General features: G+C 37.5%; 1 protein-coding gene across 4 annotated transcripts in view; it reads right to left on the bottom strand.

The window, feature by feature from the left end:
* Positions 1 to 16479, bottom strand: part of NF1 (neurofibromin 1) — a 169467-nt gene that overhangs the window by 91037 nt on the left and 61951 nt on the right. For 2 of the 4 annotated variants that reach the window (XM_050929619.1, XM_050929617.1), the window contains 7 exons: positions 14836 to 14971; positions 9270 to 9332; positions 4646 to 4804; positions 2999 to 3096; positions 2687 to 2833; positions 2044 to 2190; positions 569 to 679 (listed from right to left, as the gene is read on the bottom strand). In XM_050929619.1, the coding sequence (XP_050785576.1) occupies positions 569 to 679; positions 2044 to 2190; positions 2687 to 2833; positions 2999 to 3096; positions 4646 to 4804; positions 9270 to 9332; positions 14836 to 14971 (861 nt within the window). Of the gene's footprint in view, positions 1 to 568; positions 680 to 2043; positions 2191 to 2686; positions 2834 to 2996; positions 3097 to 4645; positions 4805 to 9269; positions 9333 to 14835; positions 14972 to 16479 lie in introns of those variants that run through there. The other 2 variants (XM_050929620.1, XM_050929621.1) reach the window with 2 other exon arrangements.

Raw genomic sequence — 16479 nt, 5'->3', positions numbered from 1 at the left:
TTATAAGCCGAAGTTCCATTTTCAAAAACAACTTAAGCATCTGAGAGCATAAGTCCCAGGGACTTTCAATGAGACTTAGGTCTTAAGTGACTAAATCACTACTTAAAATAGGATTTAAGTATTTTTCAAAATTTTACTCCATGACATGTTTTGCCACCTCATTTTGCATTTAAATTCCCAATTTTTCTTCTGAAATAAATTCTGAAGAGAAGGAAGTTATTGATATGACTTAATATTAGTACCATCTATATGCCCTATGGGGGTAATTTAATATTAATTGACCTTGAATTTTTCACTTCCCAAGGTAAATGTAACCCTTTCACAATCAACTTTAAATACATTCCACAGGCATTCAGACACTATGGGATGGGTGCCCATATAATTTATATTGATACATTTCTGATCCAGGAAATTGGAAGGCCACAAGAGTATATTCTCACCTCAAATCTCAGATATATGTGCTTCTCATCAAACAGGAATTTGTGAACATATCGGTCTTACATGCATTTGCTGTTTTTGGTATTACAGTGCTTATAAGACGACAAAGGAAAGAGAAAAGTTTCCTTACCGCCGAGCAATGTAGTAGAAAACAGGATTGCCAGCTTTTGACGTCCCAGCTTGATAGAAAATATTTAATGTTTTCAATGCCTTGAACTCCTCTTTTTCATGTACCTGGTGCCTAGAAATCAGCACAATTATTATTTTACATGGACATCATTTGTTCATAGACTTCTAGGAAAAAACTGCACATTTGCACTTTAATGAAAGTTCAGTTTTTAAATACTGTTAAGCTAATTTTTAAATAACACCACATCTGTTTTCTTAGAGTTTTCCATTTTACTGATGAGCCGACATTTGTGGGGGAAAAAATCATTCCACATGGAGTTTATTTCTCTATTTTTGAATGGAAAACTCAAATGTTCTAAGTTTGGTTCCACCTCTCTTCCTCCACCCCCTCTGAAAGACCTCATTAGGTATGAAAGTACTTATGTATATACAGTAACTCCTCGCTTAACATTGTAGTTATGTTCCTGAAAAATTCTAAATTAAGCAAAACAATGCTAAGCAAATCCAATTTCCACGTAAGAATTATTGTTATGTTCCAGGGGAATTTTTTTCACCAAATAAAAGACTACTGTGAAGCTTGGCTGAGGTGGTGGAGTCAGAGGGTGGGATATTTCCCAGGGAATGCCTTACTGCTAAATGATGAACTATCACTCGGATTAACCCTAAAGGGTTAACACATTATTAATGTAGCCTCAAACTTTACAAGGTAGCACCAATAGGGGGAAGAGACACAGCGCAGCAGAGACACACACACACTGTGTGTGTGTGAGTGAGTGAGTGAGTGAGATGGGGGGGAATAAGGAGAGACAGAAACACCATATGCGCGTGTGTGTGTGTGTGAGTGTGCACCTCTTAGAGTAGGGTTAGCATACTTAAAGTACATTGCCTTTTTAAGTAGATCAGCAAGTTGAGACAGTAGCTGCTGCCAACAAGCACCCTCCATCCTGAACCCTGTCATATCCCGTCCCCACTCTGTGGAGATGGGGTACAGGAGTGGGGGACACCCTGAGATTAGTACCCTTCTTCCCTCTACCTCTGCACAGGAAGCAGGAGGCTCCCAGGAGCAGCTCCAATGCAGAGGGCAGGAGCAGCACATGGTAGTGGGGTGAGGGACACCTGAACTGCCCAGCAATTGATAGCCTACTGGGTGACTGCTGCACAGGGAACTTAAGGGAGCTGATAGGGGGGCTGCTGGTCCACCCTGGTTCCAAGCCCCCACCAGCTACCTCCAACAGGCTGCTCTTCCTGCAAGCAGTGGACAAAGCAGGCAGTTGCCAAAGAACATTATAAAGGAGCATTGCACAACTTTAAACAAGTATGTTCTCTAACTGATCGGCAATATAACAACGAAACAAAGTTAACCGGGACTATGTTAAGTGTGGAGTTACTGTACATGCTACATCAAAATTATAAAAAAGACTGATAACGTCAAATTGGAAGAGTTGGCTTTTTGAAAACTTTAAGTAGCTACATTACCTAGTCATAAATTCTTCAAATTTGGAACTGGTGAGATTTAGACTGGACCAGTGTGTGTCTGCCACAGGCTTGTGCTCAGGTGGACCCAGGTAGGCAAGAAGAGTAGCCATTTTGTCGAAAGGTCGCCTTCCAACAGCTTTGTGATCCCTAGAGACAATATATTACTTATAAGAGACAACAAATCCTACTTAACCACTCAGCACCTCTCCGGATTTTTGTCCAGTAACTTCCCCTTACCATGAATGAGCTGGCTGATCATTCCAATTATTTTTAGGTAAGTAAAGAATGTTAAATTTTATACTGCAGTTTTTAGTTAACTATAAGAAATCTGTTCACAGTAGAAAGCATAACTGATGCATAGGTCTCAATATGAATGAGAGATAGGCAAACAAGTAGATTACTGTAAGTGGTTAACAGTAATTTTAAGAACTGCAATGGAAAGTTATGGATACTGCAAACTAATCGTCTCCTCAGACAAAAAAATTCATGAGAAGTAGGTTAGTACAATGTTCTTTTAAGTAATAGCTAATGAGAGAAAGTCAACCTGCCCATGCCAATCCCCAGGATATGAATTAATTGATTTGTCATCTTGAACTGTAATTGCATCAACAACTCCCTCCCATATACTACTCAAATCTTTTACCTGTTGCTGGAAAGATACTGGCCAATCTTCTCCTGATTGTTCCAAAGTAAACGGTGTAAGGCAAGTACATTGCCATCACTAATGAAGGAGAGACTGTGATTGACAGTGTCACTAGCAGGACAATCAGATGCAATATCAAGAAAAAACCTAAAGGGAGACAGAAAACCAATTGCTCCGATTAGCAAGGAAAAATCAGTCCAGCAGGCTGACAACAGGCCACAGAGCCATGAGAAAGCATTTTTCTGCTTGCTTTCTATATTTTTACATAAGATGTGTGGCAAAAATTCCTCAGGTAAGCTACCAGGGGATTACCTTCGTGCTGCATCAAAGTTGCTTTTTACAAAGTCATTAAAAGGCCGCATATGTTCTTCTTTCGTAAACAAGACATGGTTGGCAATACTTTGAAGTATCTAAACAAAAAAATAGAAAAATAGAATTGTTATGGGCACAGAGAAGTTTTACACGTTACACTTAAAGCAGCTGTGCCAATGAAACATCTCTTCTCACTTTGGCAGATTCATCCACTTCTATTTATCTGTAAAAATCCACAGGACACACAAAAAAGGCTGTTGAACAACCCAATTAATTTCAATTCAGTAGACTGTGCCCACTGCAATCTTTATGCAAATGAATCTTTGCCCAGTTGGCTGGAAGAAAAGGGGTTCCTTTTCCCCAGGGTGGTAAGAAGGGGGAAATTTTACTGGAATGGACAGAAAGAGCAGGGAGCTGTTGGGGCCAGGTTAGAACAAGCTTACTGCATTGCCTTTCACGTAGGCTTCAAGAATGAGGGGGGGATTTATTCCTCTTGCATTCCTCTTCCCCCAAAATCTCAGTACTCGCACAATTACATTGAGTAGTGGTCACTAGTTGAATCAAGTCTACAGGAAGAGTTTTTCAACTACAAAATTCACTTACTAAGTGAGTGCACTTTGAGGTACAGCTATTGCAAACAGCCCAACTTGCTGCGCACTAAGGGTACGTCTACACTACACTTAAAAACCTGTGACTAGCCTGAGCCAGCTGACGCAGACATGCAGGGCTCAAGCTAAGCAGCTGTTTAACTGCAGTACAGATATTTGGGCTGACTACAGGGCCCATGAGAAAGGCTAGTTTCTATATTTTCACATAAGATGTGTGGCAAAGATTTCTCAGGTAAACTACCAGTAGAATTACTTTTGTGCTGCATCAAAGTTGCTTTTTACAAAATAATTAAAAAGGCACAGTCAGCCTATCATGCCTTACTGGCTTTTCAACAACCTCCTATGTAGATATATCTAGAGGCATCGGAGGCGTACTCAACATTAAAATATTTACATGACCGTAAGGCACACGTCAAGTTTTCTGATACATGCAGAGTCACTGAAGTTCAAAATCTTCACGAGGCTTTGAAAATTTTTAGAAGTGGGGAACTGAAATTTAACAGGAACAAAGGTTGAGTCGTACTACCTTTTAGACAGGAATTATCAACATATCCTGCTTAATTTCTTGTGTGTCTTCATTTCTGAGCTATTAAGAATTTTCAATCAGAACTCTGCAGCCCAGAGCTTGAATTTTGAACAACTGTCAAATATTTTGACACAGAATTTTTGAGAATTAAAAAATAGCAATATGGGTACGAGGCCAAACAGCACACAGATCTTTTATATTCAGGTTACTTGGAGACATAAAAATGTTTGTTTTCTATACAAATCTTTCCCCTCAAGAACTAGACCGACACAGAGCCTGCATATTAGAATTATGATGTATACCCAAGCATAGTTCAGAATGTGCAATTCCAATTAGCTGTAAAATTAATAGAAAATGTATGCATTTAAACACTGAAGTCCTGGCTACAGTAAACTTAAAGCTGAGCTAAATTTCCTTATAGTTATTTAAACAGAGTTAAAACCAAATTAAGTCAGCTAGAAAACACAGTAAATCCAAATAAAAATACAGAATCAAGCAAATTCAATCCTTCACCTTTGACATTAACTTCAAGCCCCTTTCAATTCTAGGTGGAGGCTTTTTATCTAAAATCCCTGCCTCATAAGGGGAGACAATTGCAGGATTGATGAACCTTAGGAACATGGCACTTCCGACTGCTCCAATGCTGTTCTGAGGAAACCGCTGGCTGACAACCTAAAAAGTAAAAGTTGAGAATTATAAAGACACAGTTTGAATTAAAGTAAAAGAGGAAGGAATGCTGAAAAAAGTGTTTAGCTGTAGTCCAATTTTAAGTATTTATCAATCACTCCAGACCACAAATATGACTATTCAGGATTGATACATTTGAGTGGGATTATGCTGATTTGAGAATATTGTTTAAATCTGGAGTTATAATGTCTTAATAACCTAAAGAAGCATAACAACACCATCATGATAATTAGGTGCAAGAAGAAGAGGGATTTTTAAAGCAGACAGTAAATAATTTTACTGCGAGTTTCATATAACCATCCCTATGTGGGTGAAATTATTTAATAGAGGTTCAAATTGGTACAAATCCAAGAAGTAGTTTAAAAATTACTAGTCACTAAGAAAGTAATAATGTGGACAATTATACCAACATATTCAATTCAGATATATATTATGTCCCGGTCAAAACCATGGGAAGAGAGTTGTTTCTAATTTGTCAGATTTTTAAAATCACTCTCAGAAGCCTCTTCACCATTAAAATTTTACATTATAATGATTCTTGGGTACTTTTAACCTTGGAGAAAAGACTTCATTGGAACCTAAAAGAAAACTTGAAGAGAAATAATCTACCATTACAACAGTTTTGCCAAATGAAATGATATGCTCAGGAACAGATCAGTTATATTGGTAAAGAGGAATTCTGCTATTCAGAATTTTTCTTAACTTGTACATGTACCCTTCCCTCTTATCCACTTCAGTGCCCAGCAAAATCATATAACGATGGGGACAGAATTTGCTGAAAAATTGTAGATTTAGGTACTACTTTTTGGGATCCAGCCCAAAATAGTTAGAATATTTTGTAGCATGAACAGAATGAAATATATGGCAAGAGAAACCAAGTCTTCGGGGTTATTACCTAAAGACTTTTTGCATTTAAATAAATAAATAGGCTTATGAACTCACGGGCTGAAAAGAAAAACTTGTTACTGCTTAGAGCACTAAACTGACTGGAAGTTAGCTAGTCTGAAAAATCTTTGGAATGAGGTTTCTGAGAAATGCAGAGATCGGAGGAGAACCTTCTAGACTGCTAAATTGAGTACATGTACTACTTAGACTTCTGAAATACCATCTGAAGAACATCAGTAAGAATTATACTATGGGATCTTACAAAAATCTCCTGTGGGTGATATGGTGATGGTTACTTCTGTAGATATCGAAGTTCACATCCTTCAAATCTGACAGTTGTTTTTTAAAGCACCTTTCCATAAAACAGCAGGAGGCTAGACACTAAACAGGTTGATTTATTTATCTGATCATCATATATAGCAGTATGATTTTTTTTGCTGTACACAGGGCTTTTAATACAGTACTAGAGAGTTTCCCAGCTTGATCTACCATCTCAATTTTAAAATGAACGAAAGAGGATAGACAATCCATGAAGAAATTGTACTGATAAGTACGGATTACATGTAAATTACTTGCAGGCTACTGGAATAAACTCATTGCAAAAATCAATGCTGTCAAGGATAAATTACAAATAAATATTCATGACTATATTTTTAGGATTGCTCCTTTATCAAGCCCTATTTAAGGTCCCAAGAAGCAAACCGGGAATGCGATGACTGGATTCAAGAGCACATTCTTTTCCAAATAGCCTGTGGAACAGTATGTATTGTTCTACAGCTTATTGTTTAGAAGGGAAGTGAAAAGAGAAATGTAGCAATAATGTTATTTTAATACAAATAAAAATATCCCTCTACTGCAAATGTAGGTTTCCAGGATTCATGAGGACTTTATCTGTCATGAATGCAGCTGAAACCACCATGGTGTGACCCCCAGCCTAAATTTTGCAATGAGTTTTTGTAGTATTATGTTCTTTGGTCCTTCCGTTTATTTGTTCTTGGTTTCTGGAACAGGAGAAGACACTGCAGAAAATCCGTTCAGGGTAGTTCAGAGGTCTCATTACCTTTCATCCATGAAATGTTACTGACGCTTAGTCTTAACAAGTATATTGAAGAAATAGGTGGGGAGGAAGCACAAAAGAATTGTTAGCGTGGAAAAGGTACCTTCAGAAGGTAATTGACAGCACAGATTGAACAAGCTAGGTGTGTGTGTTCTCATTTGCTTGTAGAAGAAGGCTGATAGAGGTCTCTGAGAACACCATGAAGTTCAACAAGCTCACTAGGGAATATTCTAAATAGCTAATGAGGAAAAAGCAAGCAATAGCTCAGGGACACCTCTGCCTATAAGAGCTTTAAATGTCAATATAAGTGTCTTTAATGAACGAGAAAGATGGGTATCAAGGTTTAGGATACCCAGGGGTGGTAGTGAACTTGCATTATTACAAACAGTTGTGCAAGCTCTCCAGGCCCCAGAATTCATTTTCAAAGGGTAAAAGAACCTAGAAATCTTCAACATGTAAATTTTGCTGATGAAGAGGCGTGATTAATAATGCATTAAAAGTTAACAGATTATAGTTTATTTTAAGTATTTGGGTAATACTTCCCACTTTATTTAATTTATATTTAACTAGACTACTTATCGTGTTTAAAACAGCTTTCAGTTATCGAACCACAGCTACATTTACAAATACCACTAGTACCAAGAACCTTAAAACTTGAGGAACCCCCACCGAGAACGAAGATAGAATAAATGTACATTATGTCAAAATAAATGAATATTATTTTCAGAGGAAGGGCTTTTTAAAAAGTTAATGTAGTCACATGGCAGATTTTTTTTTTAGTACCACAATCTATTAAAACATCACAAGTTCTGTACTAAAGTTTAAAGTTCAATCAAAACCAGACTACTTTATCAGTTAACAGCAACAAAATTTGATTTCTGTTAACCACTATTGACCAAAAAGCCTTAAGGTATGAAATTTTGCTATATTTTAAACAGCTTAAAGTTTAAGAGTCTCAAATCTCAGTAATGTTCCTATAAATACACTGTTTTGCTTCAGACATCAAGTATTTATTAGCAGTGTTCAGCTGCACACTTCGTTGAAAATATATCATTGTGGCTCTATATAATTTAGGTTAGATAAATACTAAAGAGCCAGCAAGAGAAAGCATTTTTTCATGGATCAAATGGATTATTGTTAAAAATCTATTCTCTCTCAACGGCAATGGTGTAGAAGTTTAAAAGAAAAGAAAAAACTGTTAGGACCAGAATAATTCTCCATCAGATAAAATTAAGAAAGGTCAACCTTTCCTTTGAAAAACTTCAAAATGTGCCTTTAGCCTTGCAATGTAAAGGTTAAAGGTAATCCTATACAGATTCAGTACACAGATTCAGTACTATTATATTTTTCAAAAATAGGAGGAAATAAATGATACGGTGTTTAATATAAACTGCATCTGTTACAAGAATAAATCTCCAAGTGTAAAATTTAGAATATTTAATCTTGTTTTCTTCCTAGACACTGTATTTCAAAAAGATTTTTAATTTTAAATCCTTAAAAAATAGTTTCAGGATAAAATCTAACCCCACTAAAGATGTGTTTAACCCAGAATGACTGTCATATAACGTCTAGTTCACTTGAAATGCCATGGAAAACATATTAACACATAGCACGCACATATTAAAGACTATTTTCCTGCACTTACAAATCCACCCACAAGTCTCACAATTTCACCAATCACTAATTAACTTTTTTCAGAATAATCCATGCAGATTGCACTTTTTGCACAGAAACATGATTAACACACTGCTAACTTAATGCAAAAAAATATGGGAGAGAATCATCAAAATGTTCAACTTGCATTCTTCCTTTATGCACTTATTCTCCACAGTATTCACACACTATGCACTGAGATCCCTCAAGAGACAATAAATCTTAATTTCCAGTGACATCACTATATCAACACACATTTTCTTGTAAGGAAATCAAAAGCATAATACTAAATTGTCAATTTAAAATCTACCCTCTTTAACCCAGTAGTGGCTTACCTTAGGAGATCTGCTCAATTTGTGTAAGTACAAATGCTAAATTTTATTGGTTACTCACAATGCAAAACTTAAGGGAAAAAAATAAAAAATAATTCACAACAGTGAAGTGCAGTATTTGTGTTAACCTGAGTTTCCCCACGTCCAGGAAAAAACACAACATCTACAAACCAAGATGTTAAAATAAAGCAGACCTGAATTTTCCTAAAGTCTAGAAATCATTTTCTTTTAACTTTTATTTATAATTGCAAATGGTGGCAAGGACAGAAGATCAGAATATTGAACATCAAGCAGTAAGGTTAAATATGCCTTTTTGTTGACTCAAATAGGCACACAGAGAATATTTAAAATATAAACTTAATTCCAGTGTTAATTGAAATGAAAGCTATTTTTGTGCCAGAATTAGTAGAATGATTTTATAGTGAAGGTCAAATAGGCTAAGGTGAAGATGTTCTGAACAAACAGCAAAAGATTTTTGTTTTGCTTTGAAAGAAATGGCTAGTAAAAAGTTCTCCAAACTTACTGATTTTTTGTTTTCCTTTTTTTCTTTTACGGTAGCTTTATTCAGTAGAGAGTGGCAAGTTGCCTACAGAACAGAGATGAGCACAAACAAGTCACAGCACCAACTACATACAGCAACAAAAAACAATGTTGACTTGTACATAAAATTACACAATAAAATGTAACAAACGTAACAAAAAATGAAATATATAAACTAAAGTTTGATGGAGTTTTTATTCCATGTACTCATTTTACTACATCTTATTCACAAAGCACTAAATACAATGCAAGCAAATGTTGGGTTTCAATCATTTCTACTATTTCTGGCTAGGTTAAAAGTTAAACTTCTTAAATTTGCTTATGATAAACAATATCAAGCATAAATTATTATAGTCAGCTTTCAAAACATGTTTTGCCATACCCCCAAATATTTTTTTAAATAGTATATTTCAAAGGTTTAACTTTTAAAAGGTTTACATCACTTTTTAAATAATTTTTAGGTTTAAATGTTCCCATGTTTCTCTGTGTGTCCTTCAATTTAGTTTGACGTATGATTCATATTCATAATTTTCTCATCTTAACATAATTGGACCACAATCATGGTTTAAATTATTTGAATGGATGGTACAATATGACACAAAGTTTCTGTAAATAAAAAGACTGAGAAAACCAGCAGGTCTATGCAGAAACTGCTACTGATTTAAAATTCAAGAGCTTTGAATAGGCCATGACTATTTTTGAAATCCACTTCGTCACAGGGGCCAGCCCAAGGCCTGTCCACCACCTCACACTATGATCTAAGTCAGACAGTGGAGCACAGCCCTTCCATGCTGTTCCCTCTACACAAAGGTCAACTTCACCTGTGAGAATAAAAGCCATATCCTCCACATTAGCCGACACTAACTATTTTGAATAAAGCAGAAGTAACCATCAATACACATTACAATAAGATAGCATTAAGGAGGAAACCTGTGCCACACTAGAATTTGGCATTTTGTTACAAGGAAGCTTACAAGGCAAAAAAAAATAAAATAAAATAAAAAAACCCACAAGTCAAAATTCAGGTAGATACTAGTGCCCTGCATGGGATTATTTTTAAATCCCGCTCCCATCCTGCCCCACAATACCCATTCCCACCTATTATAGTAGCTGGCCCTGCAGGATCTGCAGGATCCCATCCCACAATACAGACTCCTACTCCTTCCCACTATTATAGCAGCAGGTCCTGTGGGATCCAAGTCCCACTCCCACTGCAGGGCTCTACAATAGTCCCGCGCAGGGCTCCAGTAGATACCATTAAGCCTGTGTAACAGCCTACAAAATAAAAATGGTGGAAGTTTAGACAAAAGTTTTCATCTACAATCTCTTTCATATTTATCTTCTAGCACAGTGGTTCAACCCACAGGTCACTTGCTATCCAACCAGCACACAGCTGCAGCCCATGTGACATCCTCAGGGCCATAGAGGTAGTATACATATCTTGTGCGGAGGTAGCCCACAAAACACCGAGATCGCCACACGTGGCCCACAATGTAAACAGGTTGAGAACCACTGTTCTAGCATGTACGATCAATTCAGCACAAAATCCACCGACTAATAAAACTAGTTTCACACTGCTCAATCTGGTGTAAGGGAAATTCACAACTAAAACATTGTGACAAGATCAGCTGAAATTTGTATTCTATCTATTTACTAAAAAGAAATTTGAATGCTAGTCTCAGAATTGATACTGCCACACACACTCTGCATTAGGGAATTAATTTCTGTAACAAATTAGAATCCCATTTTCATTTGTTAATTAAAAACACAGGTCTGTTTATACAAACCAAACAGCACTTTTTGGTAATGATATGTTGACTGAGTTTGTTCTTGGCTTCCTATCTTGCACAACATATGGAATATGTTGCCTGAAAATGAGCGAGCATGTGTACTAACAATTGCAATAACCAAAGGCTTAACTATTAGTTACATGTTGGTGATTTACACAAGAAGGAAATACTGTTATCCTGAAATCTATTCCCACTACCCAAAATGCTGTCCGGTGTAGTCCTGACTATCCAAATTAAAGCTGTTTTAATGAGATTGTTGCATTAACTGAAAGCAATTCATTTTCAGAATCAATTATGATTAGAATTTCCTTCACATCTATTTTTGTGACTCCATTTATAAGCCCCCAAAAAAGCCACTGCAAAATTAGTCCCATTTGCAAGATTGAATATACTTTATGCTGAGAGATGGCAGACTCCCCTTAGGGATTTTTATGAGGTTGCTTAAAAAAATTGTCTTACTCTTTCCCAGCCAAAATTATGGTGTATGGGGCTGAAGGTTAAATATGAACCATAGCCCTCTAAAAGTAGAGTTGTATAATGCAAAACAAACAAAGAATGACAATTCAGCCATAATTCTCATTTCTTTAGTTTTGGCCACCATCTTCAAATTTCTCTAGTACTTGAATGTAGGGGAATAAGCTAATTAATGTTTTGATAAATGAAATGTCGCATAAGGAGGAGAAAGAAGACAAGGGCAAAGAAATGCAAATAAAAGGTTACTCACAACAAATTCAAAATCGAGCCTTATTTACAGCAGGCTAAAGACAGACTGTTCAAAGAACCCAAGTACTCCTCAACTGTCAGATGAAGACTGGTTTCTTTTAGTATTATATTTTTCCAGTTAATCTCATTTGTACTTTTCTGGCAAAGTGCAATGAGACATGTGGTTCTAAGAATAACCTACGTGGTACATAAATGTATCTGAGTAGTCTTCTGTAGGGTTTGCTCTGGCAATATCTCAATGTATATGTTCTAGCAGCCAAGGACTTCAACGAAAAGACTTCTGTACACAAATAAATGTAACTTAGCAAAATACTATTGAAACAGGAATAGGTTTGAAAATATTCAAAGTAATAGCATATAAGAAACTAGTTCAGACAGATACAGAGAACCCTAGACCAGAGGAAATAATGTCAAATAACTGAAGCAATAATCAAGGTTTTATCTAAAGTTATCAGCCGATAATGCTAAAAACACCCCCACACATCATCCATGAAGCAGTATTTATTTCATCTTGAAAGGAAACCTGCCTCTCATCCCCTCAGTCCCACTGGATGCAACTTCCTAAAACCACCACTAGATAGAGAGAAAATGAATGATCAGACTATTTTAATCACAGGCACAAGCTTTTCTTGTAGATCTAGACCCATGTAAAAGAAAGAGTTGATTTAGAGAAATATCTTTCAATGACTTGACTGTGAAACAGATGCATTTCTCTTTTTTCCCTTATTTGGCATTTTGTACTTGAAGACTTGTGATTAAAAAGTTAAAAAATAAAATAATCTCTGCTCAATTTGTCTTGGCTACCTAATAATCTTCAGGAATTCAAGAAAAGTCCTATATTTTCAATCAGCACCAAAAACAATGCATTGTTTGTAGAGTACTAATCTTAAAAGCCAAAGAAGTTACATTTATAGAATGAGCATTCAATGGATAGAAAACAGCAATGCAGTAGTTCTGGTCTACCACTTGTATGGGTAATTCTTTTATAACAAGCCAATAGTTCTGGACAGTGTGTTCTCCCATAATTTAAGACAGGATTATTTGCTATGGAAAAGTATATTTTTCTCCTTTCCATACTGAACTGCATGCTGCCAAGCAGAATCGATTCTTTGCTATATTGGCTTCAACACAAAAGTTATTGCAGATGGGGTCTCTGTTTTTGCATCATCTTATTCCTTACTTGCACCTGAATTTTTTGCATCCCACCTTTAAAATTTAACTTGGATTCCACTCAGATGCGGTACCACTCACGGGTCACCAAATAAAATTAATAGGCAGCAGGTTTAAAACAAACAAAAGAAGTATTTCTTCACACAATGCACAGTCAACCTATGGAACTCTTTGCCAGAGGATGTTGTGAAGGCCAAGATTGTAGCAGGGTTCAAAAAACAACTAGATACATTCATGGAGGATAGGCCCATCAATGGCTATTAGCCAGGATGGGCAAGGATGGTTTCTTAGCCTCAGTTTGCTAGAAGCTGGGAACGAACGACAGGGGATGGAACATTGGATGATTACCTGTTCTGTTCATTCCCTCTGGGGCACCTGGCATTGGCCACTGTTGGAAGACAGGATACTGGGCAAGGTGGACCTTTGGTCTGACCTAGTATAGCCATTCTTATGTGCAGAACACATGCTGCACCACCCCATTTTAAGGTCATCAGTTTCCTATCTGCCAATAGATGAACTTAAAACCTTTCCTCCTATTACAATACATAGCTTCATAATAGAGAATGCTTTTATATGATTATGTATAAGAGCTTAGAGAAGTCATCTTTCAGAAAGTGCTTGATGAGAGAGCACAGTATGTGTGGGACAAAGGAATAAAGACTGAATGTTGCACTGGCTTGGCTCTCTCTATGCTCACAGACAGAAAACTTCCTGAATCCGCACGTTTTGCTAGCTTCAAGAGTAAGTCTTCAGACAACTGTATTAACATTTCGGGATGATATGCTGCTTGAGTCAATCTAAATTTAAACTTACTGACGTAACATCAGCTTGGAATTTAGAAGTTATTGTAAATGACAGGAGCCAACGAAGAGCCGGATCTGACAGAGCTTCTATTAAAGTCAATAGAAAATTTGCGTAAAATAGAGTTAAAGGAAGAGACCCTCAAACTGTGAAGCTTGTATGATAGTTTCCTTTTTAATCAGCTTCACAATAAAGTGACCTGAAGAACATTTTAAACCGTTAGTTCTGTTCATTCATATCTGATGTAGTAATATTTCTGCAGAACTCATGTGGATAATATTTTTAATACCTTTTTTTACTCACACAGAAAAACAGCTACGTTTTACTTCAAAGATAACAGTTCACGCACTTACTGTACTGAAAGTAGAGGATTGAAGACAACTATTTAAATTTAATGACCAAGCAGGCTTTTTAATAGCTCTTGTATTTATGCAGCTACCACCTATACAGCTAATATCTATGATCTTTTTAAAGATTGACTGATGGATAATTATACTATTATGTAGAGCAAATCATCTACTAGCTGAATGGATTTTATACAGGCGAAGTCACTCCAGGTACAGAAAGTAAATGTGCATATAGGTATTAAATTCAAAACACTTGTTTATCTTCCTCCACACTTGCCGGACTTTCCCTCTTCGCTGCCCTCACCCTCAAAGGCTCCAGACTGTACACTTCTGGCAAGAACAGCTGCCTTCTTACCTCCGTAGCTAACCAATGCTGTGCCTTTAGTCTCCTAGCAGAGGGATTAGAGCAAGAAAAGATGACTCCACCCTTATTAGCTCAGGGTCCTCAGCTGTGAATTCAAAGTGGCGTTACCACAGGTCTGCCAGGCCAGCCTCATAAACACAGTTCATTCCCTAGGCTAAGATTATGCACGAGGAAGTTCAGCTTGGAGGATTAACTACATAAATCCTATAAAACAGTTTTAAGAAAGAAATGGTCATACCACTTTATTATTGGCCCATGGCATGAAATAACAGTTTTAAACCAGAAATTCTGACCTTTATAATCTCTACAACAAAACCTGGGGTTTAAAAATTTAAACCCCAGCTGTGGGCATACCTGGTACAGACAATGGCACACGCTGCGAAGCTGGGGTGGAAACTCAGAAGAGGAATTAATGATTGCATGGAAGAATTTCTCAGTCATCTGCAGGAGACTCCGTTGGTTGGCTTCAAGACTTTCTGTATGCTCCAATCTGCAACAGACCCATACATATATGATAAGCTTTCAAAACATTACCATCAAAAAATACAAGTTGCTCTTATATGTTCGATAGCAGCCATGTTTCAGTGTAACATTACTAGCAGCCTTGTTGAAATGCTAACAACCTACCAATAGATTAAATCTACCGTGCAGATGTTTTTAAGAGGCCGAATGAGTTGAACAAAGTAGTTCACAAATATCAGGCCATTTTACAGCTTTGTAAAAAACCACGATAATGGTATTCTCATCTATCATTACCCTTAAGATCCATGCACACACAGTTTAGGGTCTCTCATACCCACACAGGACAAGAAGTCCAGCAACTGTATGCTAAAGTTGAGAACATCTCCAACAAGACAGGTATTGTTTGTGCCTTAAGATCCGCATACATAACAAGTTTTGCCAGTGTCACGGTTTTACTGAAAGTTCAAGCGGTTACTGAGGTAGCCATAGATAGGTCTATTTCATGCAGGTAGAAGGGGTATTTACAAATGTGGCCATTTATCGCTTCCCAAAGTCAAAGATATGGATACAAGCACAGAAAAGGAAGCTTATGTTTTGGGGAAGCTGTTTTAGCTAGCGTAAAATAAAAAAAAGGGAGACTTGCAGAACAGAATTAGAAAAAAGCAACTACAAAATAATCTAACCATTTAGTGTAAATTCTGAGGAGATATGGGAGTAATCAAGACAAAGTAGGCCATATAAAAGGAAAATCATTCCATCTTAGCTGATCAACTGGTTCAATGGCTTAGAGTCACATATCAGGCCAGATCCTTATGGTCCATATTCAGGTACACAGTGGTGGAGGAGGGGGAACAGACACGCAAGGGGCATCTACCCCCTTTCCCATCCATGGCTCATGTAAATGTGTGACAAAGAACTGGGTCGTTTGCCCAATGCCCCATGGCCTTTCTTCCCTGGTGCCGGGGAGCTGTGTTTCTTGGTCTTCTTCCTGGGCATGGCAGCGGAGAGTGGTGCCGGGGGTGTGCTATGCACTGAGGCCGCGGTACTAGCGGTAGAGTTCGGACGGGATGGCTCGGAAGCCAGTCGGAGGGCAGCCTCCATGAGGGGAGCCCTCAAATGGATGTTGTGCTCCATCTGGGTCCTAGGTTGAAAATATTTACAGATACGACACTTGTCCTTCACACGATTCCCCCAAGAACTTGAGGCAACTGCTGTGGTGGTCCTAACAGGCATATGCCTGTTGCAGTCCGAGCAGGGCTTAAACCCTCGAGGACCACTGCATGCTGTGCCTGGGGCAAAGTCCTCGATGGGACTCTAACTTCTAACTACATTTAACAATTACTTAACACTAACTTCTATAAATGAACTATTTACAAGGCTCTAAGGCTCGAAGTCAGAAGAGATGAAACCACTAGCCCTTGCTATGCAAGGGAAGGCCCTCTGACTAACCACCACGGGTGGTAAGAAGGAACTGAGAGGGCATAGGGTTGGTAGCACCTGATATACCGAGGCCCTAGCGCGGTACTCAAGGGGGTG

This window comes from Gopherus flavomarginatus, chromosome 19 (genome assembly GCF_025201925.1).
Source record: "Gopherus flavomarginatus isolate rGopFla2 chromosome 19, rGopFla2.mat.asm, whole genome shotgun sequence".
NCBI lineage: Eukaryota > Metazoa > Chordata > Testudines > Testudinidae > Gopherus > Gopherus flavomarginatus.
Note: the sequence above shows the minus strand (reverse complement) of the source record. Positions and strands in the feature narration are given on the sequence as shown.